This window comes from Neofelis nebulosa, chromosome 2, assembly GCF_028018385.1.
Source record: "Neofelis nebulosa isolate mNeoNeb1 chromosome 2, mNeoNeb1.pri, whole genome shotgun sequence".
Taxonomy (NCBI): Eukaryota; Metazoa; Chordata; class Mammalia; order Carnivora; family Felidae; genus Neofelis; species Neofelis nebulosa.
Window position 1 is genome coordinate 6807347 of NC_080783.1, and position 21669 is coordinate 6829015.

Below are 21669 nucleotides of genomic sequence, written 5' to 3' on the forward strand. Positions count from 1 at the left end.
TCTCAAAATAAATAAACTTAAAAAGAAAGGAAGGAAGAAGGAACAGAGGGAGGGAGGGAGGGAGGGGGAATCTGGAGTCTTTCAGAGGCTTATGTGAACCCCTGAGGTTGCTAACTCCTCTCCATCACCCCTCAAATGATCAGCCACTGACCCGCCCCTTGTGTAGACAGTCTTTCCTGACTGCCTGGCCACGCAGCCCTGTGGGGAGAGCTCCTGTTCACGGAGCCAAAGCAAGGGGTGGTTTTCTACCCTAGTTCCTTGCCCCCCCTCCCCAGCACCACCCCTCCTCCCACAGCTACACTCTTACTTCCTGGGCACTTTGTCCTCCTCGTCCTCTGCGCTGTCTCTGGCGAATGCTTTGACCTCAAAGTCGACCCCACAGCACTGCAGGGGGCAAGAGAAGAGACAAGGCCTGAGTCAGCACCTCCCTTCCTGGGGGCTGGGGTCACACTGCCTACGGGATGTTATGTGCCACCTTCTCTATCTTCGCCATGTCCTTTTTGGGGCTGCCCCAGTGAGGAGAGATTCACCGTGTAAGGAAATAATGACATCAGCACGAGAAGCACACCGTGGTCCCCAAGCCCCCAAGGTGATCATGTATGGTGTCCACCCCCCCCATTTAGTTGTCCCTCTAGATGTGACCCTCCATGTGTGTCACACTACCTACAGTGGGGGCCAGACTCAGGTGCTCACGGAGCAACAGAAGGCCCTCGACGGCCCATGCCAGCCACCAACGCCCGGCCCAGGGTGGGGGAGGGGGGCAGGGAGGGGCACGGTCAATGGCCAGGCTGGACCGGGGGGTCTGGTGCTGGCGGCTCTTCCAACTTGTGCTGAGAAGCTGGAAATGGAATTTGGAGCAAAGTCTGCTAACGTTGAAATGACCTACCTAACGGTATGTTGCGTGGGTAAAGCAAAAGCGTCCCCCCACACCTTCCACCCCCAGCCACATGGGGCCCCCCCCCAGCCTGCTCATCTCTGCACATTATCACTCATGGGGGGCATGGGGGCCGCACCGCCCTCACCCACTGCCCGGAGGGAGAAAGGGCATGAGGCCAGCTGCGTTGATAGTGGCATACCAGCCACAGCCTCATTGGCTCTGCAGCTGTGGAATCGTGGCGAGTCTGAAATCTAGGTCGCAAACACACCGGCACCACTACCCACCATCACGCCGGCACTGCTTAGTGGCATGACCGAGCCCTCTCTGTCCCTCCTCGCTCCGCCTACACCCACTTCGTTAAAGATGCTGCCTATACAGGCCAAGCCCTCACTCTGGTCCACCCTGGACACATGCTGTTCCTTCTACCCGAACGCTTCAAGCCTCTCTGTCTCCCTCTTTTTTATATTTGACAAACTCCTTGGTGTTCTTGCCGTTCCAGCTCCAGGGTCTCCCCAGCTCTAGGGCCCCGAGGCCCTCAGCCGTGCAGCCACTCCCCTCCCGGGCCTCCATGGGCCCAGCTCATGCCCACAGCCCTGCTGCTGGGATGGAGTAGAGGGAGCATTTGGGTTGGCACAGGGTCCCCCACTCTGATTTAGTGACCTCGTCTTCCTCCATCTTGGCCACCCACATCTGGGTTTTCCTGGACCAGTGGCTTTCGAATGTTTCAGGCCACCCCCACGGTAAGAAGCAAAGTTTATAATGTGGCCCAGTAAACAGACATGCGTGTGTGAAATGGCTCGGGAAGTAACACTGAGGTTTGTGCAGATTCCCCATTTTATCCTACTTCATTCTATTCGATTTTTCTCAAATGCTCCTTCTGGTTCACTGCACCGATTTCACAAACCACCAGTGGGGCAAGATCCCCACATCGGAAATCCCTGCCCAGATTGTGGCGTCTGTCACCGTGCCCCTCTGTACTCCGGGATCAGCCTCGCCACTATGGTCTTCACTTCACTCCTGTCTAGCCCTCTCGCTCGTGACACCTCCGATTTCAGGGCCTGTAATCCCTGGGTCCTGGCACCTTTCATTCTCGCCTCCTGTCCTCACCACCCTCCTTCAAGGCTTAGAGCCTCTGCCCACCACTTAGAGCTCCCTGGCCACTCCTCCTTATACACACTCAGCCCCTTTGCTTCTCTCTTCCTTTGGAGCTCATGCTTGACCCATCCAGTCCCTCGCAGTGCAGTGGCCAGATTCATTAGAATGTCTCTCTACTTTTGTATCTATTTGAAATTTTCCACAATATATGGCTATTTTTAAAAGTCTTTTGAGGGGCACCTGGGTGGCTCAGTGGGTGAAGCGTCCGACTCTCGATTTCGGCCCTGGTCACGATCTCACCATTCATAGGATGGAGCCCCACGTTGGGCTCTGTGCTGGTAGCACTGTAGCCTGCTTGGGACTGTCTCTTCCCCACTCTCTCTCTGTCCCTCCCCTCTCAAAAAAAAAAAAAAAAAAAAAAAAAAAAAATATATATATATATATATATATATATAAAGTCTTTTGAAGGAACGAATTAATCCATGGCATTTCTTTTTGAACTAACCTTCCCCGTATCTTGTGGAGCAGGCTGCAGCATCACTGAACAGGGCAAGTAGTCAGGAAACTGTAGGAAGAAACAAATCATTTTGTTCAGAGGGGGTTCTTCCACGTGTAATATGCACTCAATGTACAAAAACTGGAAGACGATGACGAGCAAGCAAAAACCACAAAAACAAACAAACAGAAACACCGTGGTCGCCCGGAATAACATCACAGACACAAACTTGCAAGCGTCCTATGGGCACCCTTGCCCACAAACATGTATGCAGATGTGTGCTCTACAGAAATGAGGCCAATGATGCACATGTCCTGTCCTCTGCTTTGCTCACATCGCCACCCTAGCCCTACTCAGAATGCGTTATGACCGTTTTTCTATGTGCGAGCTCTGCACCACTGTTTCTGGGGCTTTGTTAACACCACATTTAATTTCGCCGGCCCCCTTCACAGGCTGGCCCTTCATGAAATGGTGCTTTGCTTTTTTTTTTTTTTGCCATGATAAACAATGCTACAATAAACCTCCTTCTTCATCTACCTTAGCACAATTTTCTATAATTAAGTCCAGAGGCTATGCTGCTAGAAAGGGAACCATCAGGTCAAAATCACATTTTAAAGGTTCTTGATACATGCTGGCTTGTTATCTCTAAAAAGTTATGGCAATTCAGGGACGACCGAGTGGCTCAGTCGGTTGAGTGTCTGACTTCGGCTCAGGTAATGATCTTGCAGTTCCTAAATTCAAGCCCCACATCGGGCTCTGTGCTGACCGCTCGGAGCCTGGAGCCCGCTTCAGATTCAGTGTCTCCCTCTCTCTCTGCCCCTCCCCTGCTCGTGCTCTGTCTCTCTGTCTCTGTCTCTGTTTCCGTCTCTGTCTCAAAAATAAACAAACAAACAAACATTAAAAAAAAAAAAAGTTACGTCACTTCAAACTCCCAGTACAAGATCATGAGGACATGCACGACCACAAAACTTTTTTTTTTTAAGTGATTAAAAAAAAAAAAGGTTGTGGTAAAATGCATAATGTAAAACTTAAACATTTTAAGTGTATAGTTTATTGGCATGAAGTTCATCCAACCTTGTTCTGCAATAATCCCCACCATCCGTCTCCAGAACATTCCTCTTGTCCCAAACTGAAACCCTGTACCTGGTCCACACTGATTCCCTGCTCCCCCCAGCACCCCCCCCCCCATTCCCTGGCACCTGCCATTCTACGCTCTGTCTCTATTAATCTGACTGCTCCAGGCCTTTCCTGTCGGTGGAATCATACAGTCTGTCCTTTTGTGTCTGGCTTCTTTCACTTAGTCTGATGTTTTCAAGGTTCGTTCGTGTTGCAGCATGTGTCAGAATTTCCCTTCCCTTTCGAGGCTGAGCCGTGTAACTTTGGAGCAATAGATAATCGTAAGACACACAGACACGCTCATAGGGACGGCAGTAGCTGCTTTGGCTGTACTGAGTTCACGCCCAAGTCTTCAGAGGCACGCAGGCTGGCACCATGGGTCACCAGGTCTCACCAGGTGGGACAAAGCCCCAGGAGAGGTGGAGCCACTCATCTGCCGTGACCACTGAACAGCGGTCAAGGGTACAGACGACTTCTGACTTCAGTAAGCTCTCCCATCCTGCAGGGAGCCCTTTCACGTCTAGAACGAGTCCAGGCCAAACGAGGGGCACTTCTTTCTTTTTATAGATCAGCAAGTGAGGGAATAACGTGCCCGTGTAATTAGCTGGTCAGATGAAGGGAAATATTTAAACCATGGGTTGAAATGGTGCCTTCAAAGGCTGAGAGGCTATTTTCAAGGGCTTAAAAAAAGACAATCACAGCCCGTGCAATCTAGAATTTCCTCCAAGGATGCAATTTGAAGGCCCACAAATGTGAAGTCATTACTCTGTCCCCTCCTCCTTCGCTCCTGGTCGCACTGTAAGGTGAAGGAGCCGGGGCAGGGGAGAGGGGAGAGGGGAGAGGAGTCACCCACCGTGAGCAGGAAGGGGTATGTGTTCTCCCCCAGCTTCTTCATCAGGCTCTCCTGAAGCTTTGTGGGGGCCCCCGCGGCCCCCACAGGAGGGAACACTTGGACCTGGGAGAAGTACAGGTCCCTGCGGAAGGTCAGGCCAATCACATCGATGTCTTCCTGGCCGTACCGGAAGGCGCAGGTCAGAGAGACGTACACTGGAAGGGAGACAAGAGGAGGATGGGCTTGTCCCACTGGCGTGGCGCCTCTGCCTGGCTGAGTGGGTGTGGGGCAGCCACCGACATCCACCCATTAGCATCTAGAACCACAGCACCCACCTGTTTCTGCAGATCCAGCACCTTCCCTGGGGCTTGTGTTAATTACTCTAAAGTGTATGTCAGAGGACACAGAGGCACCTTCCATGAACCGCCTGTTTTGCCTTCAGGCTCCCCTGTGTCCTCCACCCTATCACCCCCTCCTCTTGACCCGCCTGCTCAGGGACCTCAGGAGGTGCGAGGTCGCTGGGCTTCTGGGGACAGGATGTCTGCATGGAGTTGAGAATGAAGGTGATAAGCAGAGGGAAACAGCACTAGGGAGCAAAACAGACCTGTGCCAGACAGGGGCCTGCCAGAGGCGCTGGTCAGGGCCTTATGGACCAGGAGGACAGATGAAACCAGATCCCAGAAACGCTTCTTTCACATTGTTCAGAAACCCATCAAGCATTCTCTAAGCCAAAACTTCTGCAAATTCAGGTTAATCAAACAGATATAATCTGTGCCTCCAGTGAACCAAAATGGATTATATAAAAACTCTACGTTTTGAGGGAGGACTATTTACAACAGTCTTTAATGGGGTAAATAAAAGCACGCAAAGCTCATTATTCTTGAACAGGAAGCATATCAGAAGTGGTGCCCCCAAGTCCTAGAAGTCATCGGTTGTAGATTTTGTCTGTGTCCTCCCCACTAAGCTCAGAAGAGCCAATGATCACTTGCCTGTCCCTCATCCAGTGTTTGTAAGAGAAGGTGCCCAGAGATGCCTGGGCGTTATGCCTCCCTCACTGGACAGTGCTTTCCCTCAGAGCGGGAGGCCTTCTCTGGCCAAGGGTGTGGGCTGTCAGGGCTCAAACCAGGATCCTCCTGGTGCCAGAGGGAAGCAGGATACCCAGGAGGAAGTCAGAGACGGCAGAAGGGGTGGTTTTCAACCCCATTTCTGCCATGACCCCTGGGTGCTGATGGCCCCACCTCTGACGTGCTTCCGTGGTCACATCCAGGGGTGGGAATGACGCCTTGTAGTTGCCAGTAGCAACCACTCTAAAAAGCGTATTCACAATGGAACAGAGTCAGTAACGTTATCATAAGGAGAACTGGGGTCTGCCCTAATTTAGTTCACACAACTGTTATTAGCACCAAATTACTTGCCACACACACCACAGCTGCCAGACGTCTTCAGGGATGCTGTGATGCTGTGGTTCAGAACCACCACAGTCAGCATTTAAAAAAATGAGCCTTCCAGCAGGGCTCAATTTCCCATCAATTTCCCTCCTGAGTTTGCCTCCAGCAGAGAGCCACAAGGCACAGGGTGACCACAGAGCTGATGGAGCCCACAGACCTGCTCTCCACGCTCCGTCCACCGTTTACCTGTCCTGCCACCCTGAACAAGTGACTCCCTTGGGTCTTTACCTTCATGTGGGAAATGAGGACAATGAGCTCTGACGTGAACAGGACAGGGTCCTGAAGATTATACTGGGGAGTGTGGGCGACAGGGCCTGGCAGCGATGGGTGTGAGAGAGCGCCAGCGGGCTCCCCGACCCTCCGCCCCCAGAGCCAGCCGAGACCAGACCAGACCAGGTCCTCAGAGTTCAAGAAGCCCGCCTCACCTTTCTTTCCCTTCACAAGTGCAGGATCCACCAACACGACACCATCTACACGGGAAGGAAAAGAATAATGAAGGCGGAGAAGATGAAAGACACCAGAGGCCTTCTTTATATATTTATCTGTGGTTCTTTAATTACACAGTAATCCATGTTCATTATAGGAAAATCAGAAAGGAGACTTAAGCAAAGAGCGAACAAAGGCACCCAAATTTCCACCATTCAGAGATACCCATTGTCAAGATATCGGCACAGGTTTTTTTTCCAGATGTACATACACTTATATGGATGATTTTACCGAAAAATTGAGATCCCACTCTATATACTATTCGGTTAACTGGTTTTCTCATGCAACTATATATTGCAAACGTCTATTCTTACACACACACACACACACACACACACACACACACAATGTACTAATCATTCTAATGACTATACATTGCTATTGCTTCATTGAGTGGATGCACCATAAATTATTTAATTAACCCCCTCTTGTTAGGGCATTTAAGTTGTTTCCAGTTTTCCCCATTATAACGAGTATTGCGAGGACCATCGTTACTACATACATCTTTGATCTATCAGTGGTAGAACCGGATTTGGCTTTTGATGACATATTGCCAAATGACCTTCCAGAAAATGTTCTGCTGAGGGACATTCTCATCCTCAAGTGCCTAAAAATGCCAGGGTTGGTTTTTTGGTTTTTTTTTACAGTCTTTTTAAAAATAGCTATTTTACTTGAAATAATTATAGATTCGCAGGAAGTTGCAAAGATAGCACAGAGAGTCCCTGCGTATCCTTCGTTCGGCCTCTTCCAGTGGTTACATCTTAGATAACCGTCCTGCAATATCAAAACCAGGAAGCTGACATGGGTACAGGATACAGTGTGTGTACAGTTCTAAAGTCATTTTATCTCATGTGGGGTTTTGTGTAACCACCACTGCAATCGATAAAAAGAGGTTTCCCCCACCATAGAGCAATCTCTTGGATCATCCCCTCCCCCACCATCCTCTGTCCCCGGGGAACTACTCATCAGTTTATCATTTCTATAATTTGGCTATCTCTAGATTGTTATATAAGTGAAATCACACGGTATATATCCTTTGAGACTGGCTCTTCCCGCTCAGCACAATGCCCTTGAGAGCCATAAGCTGTGGTGTGTATCAGCGGCTCATTCTTTCTCATTGCCGAGTAGAATTTCACGGTATGGATGTACAGCAGCTTGCTTAACCTTCTTCACATATTGAGAGACATTTTGGTTCCTTCCAGCTTGGAGCTGTCACACATAAAGCTGCTATAAACAATCGTGGACAGGTTTTTGTGTAGACGTGAATTTTTGTTTCTCTGGGATGAGTGCCCGGAATGCAATTGCTGGGTCATCTGGTAAGTGTATGTTTAATTTTTAAAGAAACCCCAAAACTGTTTTCCAGAGGAGCTGTTCCACTTTACATCCCGGCCAGCGATGTATGAGTGATCCAGTTCCCAGTATCCTCACCACCATTTGGTATGGTTGCCATTTTTAATTTTAGCCATCCTGACAGGTGTATAATGATATTTCAACTCACCGTGCTTTAATTTGCATTTCCCTAGTGGCTAATGATGTTGAACATTTTTCCGTGTTCTTTTTTGCCATACATACATCTTCTTTGATGAACTGCTTTTCATGTTTTTTGTGTGTTTTCTTTGTTTTATGTACAGTTTTACTCTATTGTTTTTAAGATTATTTATTTTTGAGACAGAGAGAGAGTGAGTGAGTGAGCAGGGGAGAGGCAGAGAGAGAGGGAGAGAGAGAACCCCAAGCAGGCTCTGCCTGTCAGCTCAGAGCCCGACTCTGGGGTCCAAATCACAAACCATGAGATTAGGACCTGAGCCAAAATCAAGAGTCGGATGCTTAACTGACTAAGCCACCCAGGCACCCCTTTGTGCATAATTCTAATTGGATTTTGTTGTCCTTACTGTTGAGTTTCTTTATATATTCTAGAAATGAGTCCTTTGTCTCCCCCACGCTCTGTAATTGTTTCTAATCAGCATTGCACCTCATGTTTTAATTTGCATTCCTACAATTAGATTATTAGCAAAGCGGATTTGAACTGATTTGAAAGAAATACAAAACTAGCAGTTGTCTGATGACTTAAAGGAAAACCATCATTAAAATTACAATCTTGGGGCGCCTGGGGGGCTGTTAGTTGAGCTTCCGACTTCGGCTCAGGTCATGATCTTGCGGTTTGTGGGTTCAAGCCCCATGTTGGGCTCTGTGCTGACAGCTCAGAGCCTGGAGCCTGCTTCGGAATCTGTGTCTTCCTCTCTCTCTGCCCCTCCCCTACTCACGATGTGTCTCTGTCTGTCTTCAAAAATGAATAAATGTTAAAAAAAAATTTTTTTTTTTAATTACAATCTTACTCCAAACTCAACTTACCCACAGGCTCTATTTGGTCAACATCGTCTATATAGTCTCTCTTCCCCAGGTAGATGGTCACCTGTGGGAAGAACACATGGGGATTCCAAGTGGCCAAAGAACACTAAAGCACTAAAGTGTTCATGTTAAAAATCAGCAACAACCGAAAAAAAACAACAAAAGAAAACAAAACAAAACAAAACAAAAAAAAACAACAACAAAACAAAACAACCAAAACCAAACAAACAAAACCCCTGGCCCCACAACAGCTGGCACATTTTGATTCATCTTGAGCTGCTGCCTGGCCCTGCAGCTTGCCCATCACCCACTTTCTCCCTGCTTGGCTGTGGGCAGAGACTATGGATTGCAGGCAAGGTGTGCTCTTTCTTCAGCCCCATAAATCTGCTCCAAGGGATTCTTCCCACCCCCTTGGATGGTCCCCATTCTCCCACCTTTTCCCAGAGCCTGGAGGTCTGGGAAACCCAGGTCTGACATCCCAGGTCTGAGATCATCCAGGTAACCTTGTTGAATTCACTGATAATACTTCCGTGGAAAGTTATGCTTATGTACATTGAGTCTCCTCCCGACACTTAAGCCTCTTACAGCTGGCTGTTGAATGAACCAGTTTCCCCTCCTCATTAGAGGAATTTCTGAACTGAGTAAAGAGGCAGGAGGAGTTCCGTAATCCCTGAAATCCTACCAGATGAGCTCCTGTATGGGAAAACCTGAACCCATGCCCTGAGAAAGAGGGTGTGGGGAGTTGGGGGGCAATGACCATGGTTTTGGTCCTCTTGCTGTCTGTTTCCATGCCCCTGGTAGTGATGGTCTCTGCCAACCCCCTTTATGGAAGCACAAAGGTCGTGTTCATCAAAGCGCACCGCTCTAAGCCACAGGGTTGTGACTGCCTTAATGGTAAGAATTCTTTCACCTTTCAGCCGTCAAGGTTTCTGCCACAGTGTCTGATACACTGCAGGGATCTAATCAGCATTTGCTAAGGGCCCCAATGAGTGAGTTCACGCACCCTTCCTAGCCCCTTTCATCCCTAAGCCTCTTAAATTCATATTTTTATTTCCATGAACCACCCAAAATAATTTCTGTTGGCATTCAATCATCTCCTAGATCTACTTCCTCACATCAGATACTCTGGAGTGAATCCCCGTGCCTTCTAAGTTATTTGTATTATTGATGAAACACCCAAAGGACTGCATAGTCAGGTGGCTGGGAAGGATGGTGTGAGGATGTTTTCTGGACAAAACAAACATTAGTGTATACAAAGCCCAGAACCAAGAGAATGCTTCTGGAACCAATGGTTTCATCTGCAGGTGAAGGGCCACCAAATGGGGATGCAGGGTGATGGTTCCAACCTTAAAGCTGTTGAAGCATTTTAAGCAGGACGAAAGACTGAATAGCATTTCGGTGCTTATCATGTCCCAGGTGCCAAGCTAAGCACTGACTACAGTATTTCACTGAATCCCCACAACTACTCTATGAGACAGGAATTAGCCCCATTTTATAGAAGAGATGACATTGGCGTCAAAGTGGAGAATGGACGGACGAGAGGAAAGCCAGTTGGGCAGCTGACTGAGGCAGGGAGGAGGGAAGAGAGAAGGTGGATGGAGAGAGTGTGTTTTCTTCTTTTTCAAGCTTTAGCTTGGAGGAAGAGGAGCTGGAAAGGTGGTAGGTTAAGGGGAGTTTGTTGGTTGCTGTCTTTAATACACCTGAGGTCCGGGGGCGCCCGGGTAGCTCAGTCGGCTAAGCATCGGGCTTCGGCCCGGGTCATGATCTCATAGTTTGTGAGTCTGAGCCCCACATCTGGCTCCGCGTTGACAGCTCAGAGCCTGGAGCCTGCTTCAGAGTCTGTGTCTCCCTCTCTGCCCCTCCCCCGCTCATGCTCTGTCTCTCTCCTTCAAAAATAAATAAACATTAAAAAAATGTTTTTAAAATATGCACGAGGTCCATCCTTGCTTTTACGTTCAGACAAAGTACTGGTAGAGAGGGAAGCTGATGGTAAGACTCTAAGGAGGAGGTGGACCAAGAGACGTACGTGTAAACAGCATGAACCTTGGATGGGAGCAAAGGCATGTGTTCTGCTGCAACCGGAAAGGGAGTGGGGGAAGGGACAGGAGCAGGTAGGGAAGTGGGGCCGAACAATGCAGAGGGGCAGCCGACATGCTGTTGGCTCAACCAACAGACCCATGTGCCCTTCTTCCTGGACAGAAGTTGCCATCTGCATTCAGGATTCACCATCCCCATGGGGCCCAGGCTAAGAGGAGGCCAGCCCCAGAGGATAATTCTTGACTGGCCTGATCCAATGATGATCATCCAATTCCTTTGGCTCAGGATTGGTTTAGGGTGGGCATGTGAGCCAGTTTTGACCGATCAGATATGACAGAAGTCTGCTGGAGGCTACTGGGAAAATATGTTCCCACTCTTAAGAAGAGACACCAGGAAGGCAACAGTCTTTTCCTTTCTCAGGAAGGAAGTGAGGATGAGATGGCTGGAGCTAGGGCAGCCATCTTGCCACCAGCTGGAGGATGAAGACCACAGAAGAGGGCAGAGTGGAGAGAATCACAGAGAAATGGGCCCAGGGCTCCTGGTGCACCCTGCCTGGGGCCATACAGAGCCTGCAATTGGAATAATCCTAATATGTGAGACATTAATTGATAGATTTGCCCACACGCACAAAAATTCTAAATTTCTCGGTTCAAAGGATGTCTATCTAGGTGTGGGGAATAAAATAGTGGGAAAAACATATGGCCCAGCAGGAGTGGTTTCTCTCTTCTTCTGCCAGAAGTTGGGAAGACACAAGTGGGAAAGAGTTTGGAGAATAAATGGTTGAGGAGTCCCCAAATTATCTATCACCCCACAGTGGAGTTCCTCAGCTGGGAGCAGAAAGGGCAGAGTGCCCTGTGCAAACCTGTTTCTCTTGTGTTGCACTATGAGGGTCAGAGAGTTTCCTTTGGGCCCAGGGAGGCTTAACATTTGATAAACCCTAAAGGAAAAATCCAAAGTTCAGTTTTACAGAGCACAGAAAATAGAGCGCTGAGAAGTCCCTGGAGCACCTGATCTCAGAACTGCATGTGCTGGCTAAGCGTCTACTTGGGCCAGTGATGATGATTCTCTGTGTGCTGCACATAGACTCAGTGTCGGAACCAGTCTCCAGGTCTAAGCTGCTTGAGTAAAGAGTGGACTGATCCAACTGTATCAAGAGCCTTTGAAAGGAAAATTCTCAACCACTTCCGCGGGAAACCCTCAGAAGTCAACTAGAAGAATGATCTAGATCTACACCGTCCAGTGCAGTGGCGACTAGTTACAGGGGGCTCCTGGACACTTGGAATATCATTCCAAACTGACATGTGCTATAAATGTAGAATGCATACCAGACGTCAGAGACTTAGAAAGTGAATGTAAAATGTCATCAATTAATTTTGATATCATTTGCATGTTGAAATGATAGTTTTTTGGCTATATCGGGTTAAATAAAAGTATATATGAAAATCAATTCCCTCTGTTTCTTCTTTTTTATAAATGTGGCTGCTAGAAACTTTAAAATAACATTTGCAGCTTGAATTGGACGGTGCCGAGCTAGATTGCTGGCCCCTAAGAAGCCATCAGGTGGAGCAAGGAGACCCCGTCCATGGAGGCTGTGGTGTAGACCTTCCATCAGGCTTCCCTTTAAGATAGTGTTTAAAATTTAAGTCATTGGTTCAAGGCCAGCCAAGTAAAATGGGGGGGTAAGGGGTGGGGACTGAGAGATGAGGAGAAAATGACAGGTCTCAGGACTAAATTCTTGATGAGACTGAAAAGAAGTTGTATTTGTACAATTCACTCATTCATTCATATCTCATTGTCACCCGTAGAGACAGAAAATAGACACAGAGCTTCCTCAACCTCACAGGGTTTTGATGTTGATTGTGTCTATTCTTTTTGTTTTCTTTTTTCTTTTTTGAGTAATCTCTACACCCAACGTGAAGCTTGAACTCACAACCACAAGTTCAAGAGTCGCATGCTCTACTAAGCTGGCCAGGTATCCCCATCCCCGTGTCTATTCTTGAAAAGGCTCCTTTAAAAAAATTGCATCAAGTTGCTCACCTCTGTACCACTTACCGATTTGTCCCGGGAGATCTTCTTGAAGATAACATGGTTTGGTGCAGCCTTGCCGGTCTTCCCGCTGGCCGCCATGTTATCTGTCCCTGGAAGCTTCTTCCACCGAGGGATGTAAGTCAGGTGTTAGAGGGCTGGGGAAAGGTAAAATGATCCTCAATATACAGTCAAGGACATTCTTGGTATAAAACCAACTTGTGAGATGCTGTGGATCCATTAGACATTTCTTTGGATCTGCTTGAATATCCATGTTTGATTAAATAAGGTCTTTGTCTAGTTTCTATTACACGGTGGTGTGCTTTTTTAAAAACATGTGTTTTATTTTTCTTGATAAGCCTCAAACATTTCTTAGAAAACCTCACTCAGAAGCCCAGCTAGATTCCAATGAGAAGGTTTTACTTCCTGATTAGCCTTTGGTATGATAACACTTAGCCAGGTTGGATTTAAAATTCTATCCTCACGATGTCTTATGGTAATTAGAATAGAGAAAGTTCCTGAAGACCACTAGATAACCACTTCACAAATATTATTTTCAAACTATGTCAAGTCCCCAGAAGTTCTTTTTTAAATTTTTTTTTTAACGTTTATTCATTTTTTGATAGAGAGGTAAAGCATGAGCATGGGAGGGGCGGAGAGAGGAGGAGACACAGAATCCGAAGTAGGCTCCAGGTTCTGAGCTGTCAGCACAGAGCCCGACGCGGGGCTCGAACCCACAAACTGTGAGATCACGACCTGAGCCGAAGTCAGACGCCCAACTGACTTAGACACCCAGGTGCCCCAAGTCCCCAGAAGTTCTGCCCAGCAACTCATACTCAGCTGTTTTCCTATCCTGTTCTCTCACTGCTCCCCAGCTTTACGCACAGTGGAAAAGCCATCTTAGCTGTCCGGAACTCAGTGAACTGAGCCTCTTTAGCAAGCAAAGTCCCCGAAACCACACGGAGAAGGCAAACCTGGGACAGACTGACCACATGAAAACGCCCATCGTCCTGACCCTTGCTCTTCCCTGTGCTTGCCCCGAGTTTCCGAGAAGCCTTGTGCTGGGGATGGTCATGTACCTTGTGCAGCCAGATGGGCCCGGGAGGCGAGGAGAAGGGCTCTGTCCCTCTGGGGTGAGCAGCCGGCCCTGGCTCTGTGTAACCAGATGACCCCACCGAGGCCCCTGGCTGATGTGCGTGGGGAATTTGTAGGGAACTTGGGGAGGGTGCCCACACCCGGGTCTCAGTGTCTAGAAGCCAAATCCCATTTAAGGAGCAGGGTGGAGAAGGGATTAGGGTTGAGACCGGCGAATTGATGGTTTCAGCAGTTCTAAGCATTAGGCAAAGGCACGAGTCTCCGTCCAGAGGGGCTCACAGGTGCAGGAGCGCCAGTGGGGAAGGCGTGGTGCGGGGGTGGATAGCTCAGGAAAAGCTGCTTTTTATCCTAACCCTCTTTGGGTTCTGGAAATAGACTGATTAGCCCTTCACCCCCAGTATCACCAGGACAGGGGATTTTCGAGTGCTCAACAAACTTGATTAAACTCAGCAGGTGGCTAATGCAACCTTGGGCGTGGGGATAGAAACAAAAAGGTCAAGGAGAAATGTCAACCTCAAGCCGAATCCTGGTGTTATTCAAGCCAGACCAGATGGGTGCCTCCCCTCCACCCCTTGCCCTCCTGATTATTGTCCCCAGTCTTGTCTGTTCCTCTCCCCACCTGCACCCCTCCTCCCCCCTTGTCTCTGGAACCTGTCCACATCTTCTCATCCCCAGAGCCTCCTCCTGAGTCCACACCACCCCCTCTGCTTCCTTGGACCATAATGTCTCCTGCCGTCTGACTACCTCCAGGTCCAGCCTCCGGCTCCTTGTCTGCAGTGGAAGAGGGGCCTCCCAAACCCTGACCTGTCCCCTCCGTTTAGTATCTCCCACTGTTGTCAGGACACGGGCACCATCTTGAAATCTCTCCCTGCTTTCCACATTGTCCTGTACCACACTTCCCCCCACTTCCCCACCCCCACCGTTCTTTTTTGCCTGGAACAATCCTCTTCTCGGGGCGCCTGGGTGGCTCAGTCAGTTGGGCGTCCGCCTTCGGCTCAGGTCGTGATCTCACAGTCCGTGGGTTCGAGCCCCGCGTCGGGCTCTGTGCTGTCAGTTCAGAGCCTGGAACCTGCTTTGGATTCTGTGTCTGCCTCTCTCTCTGCCCCTCCCCCACTCACGCCCTGCTCTGTCTCTATCAAAAAATGAATAAACGTTAAAAAATTAAAAAAAAAAAAAAAAAAGAACAATCCTCTTCTTCTGTCTTCAACTTGCTGACTCATTTCACCCTCCGTGCTATAAGTGAGGAGTCCCATCGTCCAGGGAGCCTTCCCCAACTTCCGGGGCTGGGCTGGAGGCACAGCTGCATTTGATGCTTGTGTGGTTATTTTATGATCTTTCTTCCCTCACTTGACTCTTGGCTCCAGGAGGGCAGGCACCCATCCTGTTGTTTCCCTCACCTCTGCGTTCCCGGTGCCTAGAACGACAGCTGCTCACAAGAACACTCAGGGAATGAACACATGGGACGCTGCAGACACATTTACCTATTGGACTTGACCTTGTGTCCGGGAATGAAGCCAAGTCTAAGCAAAAAGCATGTTCTAACACTTTGGGGTGTTAGCATCTATGGAAACATTCCGGGGGCTCCCCCTCTGCCTGGACAACGCCTGCAAGGCCCTCCCAGATTTGCTCCCCTGTTACCTCTTGTGAGAAGTAAGGGAGATGACTCATTTTCAGAAATACCAAATAAAAGCTACACTGTCCAGTTAACAGGTTTATAACCTATTGGAAGTATGTACAAACCCCACCCTCCCCCCCCAATGGAGTCCCAAACCCTTACACACTTCACTTCTTGGTTCTTCTTCCCCTCTCCCTTTTGAGCGCTTATTTCCAGAGGCCAAAGAACACGCGCCAAAGAACAAAGGGAGGAGGGAATGAACATTTGCCCCAATCAGACTACTTCACTTCACTTCACTTCCCTGCGCGCTGAGTCTCCACATCCCTCCTTTGAGTGGGCCGACGGGCTTATTTCTCACTACCTCACCCACTTCTCCGGCCTACTGGTCTCTTCACTTTTCTCTAAAGCTGCCACAGGGCCTTTGCGCTTAACTGTTTCCTGTTCTGGAACACTCCTCTCACAGAGAGCCCCTTCCTTTGGCTCTTTACTTCAATGTCACCCCATTCACCCCACAGCCTATAAGGTACCAGCTCGCCCAGAACTTGCAGCCTTCTCTGCATTATTTTTCTTGTCACTTATCACTGTCTCACATACAGGAGAAGCTGTGTGCCTTGTTTTCCTGTCTGTTCCCGGCCCCATCGTTCCTGGAATGCATGCTCCAGGGGGGACAGAGACTTCCGACTACCTATCCCATCTCCAGCGCTTAGGAGAGGGATCTCACTAGCCTTGAAGCAGCCCATCGATGAGTCTCTGGATTGCAACAGTGTAATAGCTGGCAGAAACTTTATAAATTTCTAAGGGGGAAAGCTTTTTTTTGTGTTTTTTTTTTTTTAAACCAGAGGAATACCAGCAGTAGCTGGCAAAAGGAATGACAGAATTAGAAAAACATCATTTGACAAACTCTGATTCCATTAGCCAGCCATGCCTTTTGATTTTCTGTATTTTAGTATGTATGTATGTATGTATGTAATCTCTACAGTCATTGTGGAGCTCAAACTCACAACCCCTCACAACCCCTCGATCAAGAGTCACCTGTTCTTCTGAGCAAGCCAGGTGCCCCATATTTTCCCTATTTCTGTTGCCTTGCCATCTGGGGCTCTGCGGCCCCTGGAGACTGCTAGCCCTTTCCTAGAGACAGCCTTTCATACGCAAAGTAACCAATTCAGAGCCCACACACCTTGGAGGCCTCCTTTCCTCCCTGGTCAGGCTCTCACACTGAGCTACTACTGCCCTGCCCTAATTATCCCCAGACCAGGATTCAGACACTGGAGAGAGCCCATCACTAAAGAGCCGGAAGAAGTTATTCAAACTCTCCCAATCTTCAACCCACATATCTTGCCTCATCAGCTCTTTCCTGGGGAAACCACAGAGACTCTTGCCCATGTTTTCCCCTCCATCCTTCTGCCCCCTGACAAAATCTGGTGCTTCCCCATGTGGCCCCACGCGGCATGGGCTGTCCCCTCCTTTTGGGAACTGTAACAGATTATCTTTTCAGTGGCCGTTGTCTCCTGATCTGTTGGCCTTACCGTGGCTGAATGATGGTGAAAGTTACTATCAAATACTGATGAAATGATTGACTCAGACAATTATTCATTGGAGTCAAAGGCCTCAGGTGAAGAGGTGATGGGGAAATGGCTGCTCCTATAGCACCAAAGTGATGGCATTTGGATCCTGGGCTTATCACAAGGTGCAAGCCTCACAGTACTGGGGGAACCAGGCATGGTCCATGGTCAATCTCAGAATTGGCAATGATGCCAACCAGATGTCACGTGTCACCTTGGGTTAACTGGAATCCATTAAGCCTTCAGACATCACTTCTAGTTTATAGAAATGCAGGGAAGAGAGGAACGAGCTAGATGGCACGAGAGAGTGACTAGATGAATGGAAAAGTGGCTGATGTCTTTCATGAGTCAATGTCACAGAAAAGGGAGGTACTAGATCAAAAAACGTAAGGGACCCAACCTCCAGATGCAACGTGTGGTCCCAGACTGCGTATCTCCAATTGGAAAAACCGGATCTACAGGACATTTTGGGTCTACTGGGAAAATCTGGATGTGGTCTAGGTGGCAGGTAAGACGGAAATATCTGGAATAAGAAGGGAGAGCTAGTGACTGCACAAAGAAGATCATAGGATGGCATGCGTAATATGATCACACCTTGCAAATACACACCTATGCACCTATGCAAACTTGTACCTATATGTGTATACACACATATGCATGTTTAATATGCAGAATCTGAAAGGATATGTATAAAGAACTAACAGTGGTCTCTGTGTGGTGGGTATGTTAGGTTTCACCTGTTTTAAAAATGTTTTCTCCAAGAGTCATTTACTTCTCCCATAGAGGAATGGTTAAAACATAACATTGTCATAAATTTAAAAGAATCTCTGATTTTTTTTCCCCCCTTAAAAACACGCACACAGGGGCGGCTGGGTGGCTTGGTCGGTTAAGCGTCCGACTCTGGCTCAGGTCATGATCTCGCAGTCTGTGAGTTCGAGCCCCGCGTCAGGCTCTGTGCTGACGGCTCAGAGCCTGGAGCCTGTTTCAGATTCTGTGTCTCCCTGTCTCTCTCTGCCCCTCCCCTGTTCATGCTCTGTCTCAAAAATAAATAAACGTAAAAAAAAAAAAATTAAAAAAAAAAAACAAAAAACCACGCACATAAGAGAAAGGCAAATGACCAGGGTGCTTCTTTTAGAGTCTGCATGAGAAGGGCTGCCCTGAGCGGTGGCCGCAGCACCTGGGACCTGCCTGCAGCTGTGGGTGCTCTTGGGACACCGTTCTCTTAGCACCAGGCTGTGGGTGCTCTTGGGACACCGTTCTCTTAGCACCAGGCTGTGGGTGCTCTTGGGACACCGTTCTCTTAGCACCAGGCTGCTGGGAGGGTACAGATCGGCAGACTTCAGTTGCTGACCTGCCGACGCCTGGCAGGTGGGAAAAACTGGGGGTGGGCCGGATACCAGACCTCATTTGTTGGGAAATGGAGTCTCTGGTAGTCGTTCCCAGCCTCTGGTCTGTGGTGAATTTTTCTCTGCTTGGCAGAAAAGTGAGAAAAAGAAGGGCGCTGTTGTAAGTTTTGTCATGGAGCCAAATGCATTCAATGTGAATTATCCTAAGGTTATGAAGTTCTCAGCTTTTGGATATTAAAATGTCCTTTCTCTCTCTCTCTTTATTGAGGCATTCTTTACACACAAGTAAATCTGCCCATTAAAAAATTTTTTTTTAATGTTTATTCATTTTTGAGAGACAGAGAGAGACAGCACGAGCTGAGGAAGGGCAGGGAGAGAGGGAGACACAGAATCTGAAGCAGGCTCCAGGCTCTGAGCTGTCAGCACAGAGCCCAATGCAGGGCTCAAACCCACAAACCACGAGATCATGACCCGAGCCAAGGTTGGACGCTTAACCGACTGAGCCACCCAGTTGCCCCAAGTCTGCCCATTTTGAAGTGTTCAGTTTGAGGAGCTTAACTACCACTATGGTCAAGACAGAACATTGCCATCACCCCCAGAAGTTCCCTGGCCCCTATTTCAATCAGCTTCTCCACCAGCCTCCCCAGTCCCCGGCAACCACTGATCTGCCATGAATTTTGCGTTTTTCTGAAACCTATTGTTTACAATGTAGGGAAAAGCTGGAATAATACAAGCAACACCCACACAGTCAACACTGGGCTCTGACAACGAACACTTCCCTGTGTGTGTTCCACCTGTCTATTGCTTGTTCCTTTGGAACCCTTTGAAAGCAAAATGCAGACATCATGACACTTCACTCATAAATGTTTCAGAATGCAGCTGCTAAGCATAAGAACAAAATGTCCTCTCTCTTATAAAATAAAGATTAGAGTAGATGGTAGTTCAGAAAAAAAACATCCTTACTTGGCCCAAAGAAAAAGTTGTCAACCTTTCTCTAGTTATTTTGGAACCTGACTGCTCTTTGAACGCTCGCCGTCTGGGAACCACCGGCGACAGCAATGCCAGCTTCTCTGGAGTCGGCGTCCGGTGCCACGAAGCTACAAGCCCTGGGCTTCCCCTCCCAGTACCAGACACAGCACCAGGCTGGGGATGTTCAGCTTAAGAAGCTTATGGGCTTTGGGGCTAGGTTATCGTGTTAGGGTTTTACGAGGGCACGTGTGCAAGGAACGCTGGCATACTCCGCTAAACGTCAACTACAACATGAAAACCTTGTGTCCTCATTGCCTTGGTTTCACCGAAGCAGAGAGGACCCGAGAAGACTGGGGTCTACTGTATTTACGAAGACTGCCAGGGAATCAAGAGCTTTTAAAACCACCTTAATTCCAACATGCACCTCTTGGTCAACTGACCTAAAGAACAGACAGCTGTTCTAGGTCAGGGTGGTTTAGGGCATGTGAAACCATAAATGGAATCCTGTGGGTTTGGGCAGACACCTCGGAAAAGAACGTAGTCCAGGGGCACCTGGGTGGTTCAGTCGGTTGAACGTCCGACTCTTGGTTTCGGCTCAGGTCATGATCTCGTGGTTCGTCAGTTCAAGCCTTGCATCAGCCTCTGTGCTGACAGTGTGGAGCCTGCTTGGGATTCTCTCACCCCCCTCTCTCTCCGCCCCTCCCCTGCTTGCTCTCTCTCAAAATAAATTAAAAAAAAAAAAAAAAAAAAAGGATGTAGGCCACACTCCACCCCTAGCTTGGTTCTACTCTATATCCACAATAAGAAGTGGCTGACTGTTTCCGATTCTGTGTCTCCCTCTCTCTCTGCCCCTCCCCCGTTCATGCTATGTCTCTCTCTGTCCCAAAAATAAATAAAAAAAAAAAAAAAAAAAAAAAAAAAAAAAAAGAAGTGGCTGAATGCTTCCAGGGATGGGGAAATCATTACCACCTTTCTTTCAAACTGTGTGTGACCCATGGGGAAATTGTTAGGAAGGACTCAGCTTCCCTTCCACCTCTCTTCATTGCTGCAAGTTAATCCAGTATCTTCTACGTGTGACTCTTTCATGATCAGGACACAGATGGTCATTCCTCATGGGCATCGAAACCCTCTCACCATGCCGGGGGCCCACCCTTACGCAGATTTCAAATGTGTGTGCTGAGGAGTCATGTAGGGAATAGTACCTGGCGCTCCAGGTTTCCATGTAAAGGAGACATGTGAGACTCCAGACTGGAGTCCTGGGCTCTGTGGCCTACGGATGGGTCCACTGCGACCTTGGGGAGGCAGCTGGGCCTCGGCCTGCCACCTACAGACTCCTGACTTGCAGAGTTGGGGAGATGCATCGAATGTGCAGGTGAGTCCTATAGAAGGAGAGTCCCGTGCAGAGTGGAGGCAGGGGGATCCTGGCCAACACTTCCCTTTGTCCTCTCCCACGAGCGGCCAATGACATGTGCCTCGGGGGCTTCTTCACCCTGACCACGCCACGTGGGTCCCAACACCAGAGGGCCCTTCAGGGGTCACGAAGCTGCCTCAACACAAGATTTTGGAGCCGACCACAAACTGAGCAGCTTCCTCGTGATGCAGATCGCACGGAGGAAGACGCCTTTCCGAGGGGAGTACTGTTATGGATTGAGTTTGTGTCCACCCCCCACCCTGTGTGATGGGGTGCTGGGAGGTGATCAGGGTTGGATGAGGCCATGAGGGTGGGGCCCTGATCTGACAGGATTAGCTTTCTTGTAAGAGACACCCACTCTCCACTCTGCAAGTGCAGCAGGAGGTCAGGCGAGCACGCGGTGCACGGCAGTGACCTGCAAGCTAAGGCTGCAGGACGGAACCCACCTTGTCGGTGCCTTGACCTCAGACTTCCCGCCTCCAGAAGTGGGAGAAAGGAGTATCTATTGCTTGAGCTGTCTGAGCTGGTCTGTGGTGTTTCCTTAAAGCAACCTGAGCTGAGACAAGGGCGCACACTTTTCTTCAGGTAGATCAACTGCTCTAGATCAAAAGTGTTTGGAAAAAAGACACGAACCTGGTTTCAAAAATGCCCCCTTTTTTTGGTTGGAATTAGGGGTGGTGGTTGTCCACTGTGAATCCGCTTTAAAATGGCTCATTTTATGTGAATTTCAATACATTTAAAAACAGTACACATTTTGCACTGTGACCCCAAACCTACACCTACATGCACACAACAGCTTCTACACAACACTTCCACTTCCTCTGTGGTTTATTCCTAGATTCTAACTACTCTCCATCCCTCCTCCTCTCTTGTCCCTTTGGCCCCCCCTTTAGGGGCTATCTGGTTTGCTTTT

The 21669-nt window shown here is 48.7% G+C and overlaps 1 protein-coding gene across 2 annotated transcripts in view; it reads right to left on the reverse strand.

The window, feature by feature from the left end:
* The window catches only part of SAG (S-antigen visual arrestin), a 30253-nt gene extending 16232 nt beyond the window's left edge, over positions 1 to 14021 (reverse strand). The window contains exons 1-7 of one of the 2 annotated variants that reach the window (XM_058700858.1): positions 13838 to 14021; positions 12786 to 12916; positions 8700 to 8760; positions 6290 to 6334; positions 4438 to 4631; positions 2478 to 2537; positions 308 to 384 (exon numbers count right to left, since the gene is read on the reverse strand). In XM_058700858.1, the coding sequence (XP_058556841.1) occupies positions 308 to 384; positions 2478 to 2537; positions 4438 to 4631; positions 6290 to 6334; positions 8700 to 8760; positions 12786 to 12860 (512 nt within the window). In that variant the 5' untranslated portion in view covers positions 12861 to 12916; positions 13838 to 14021. The remainder of the gene's footprint in view (positions 1 to 307; positions 385 to 2477; positions 2538 to 4437; positions 4632 to 6289; positions 6335 to 8699; positions 8761 to 12785; positions 12917 to 13837) is intronic. The other variant, XM_058700868.1, reaches the window with a different exon arrangement.
* Between the last annotated feature and the right edge of the window lie 7648 nt (positions 14022 to 21669).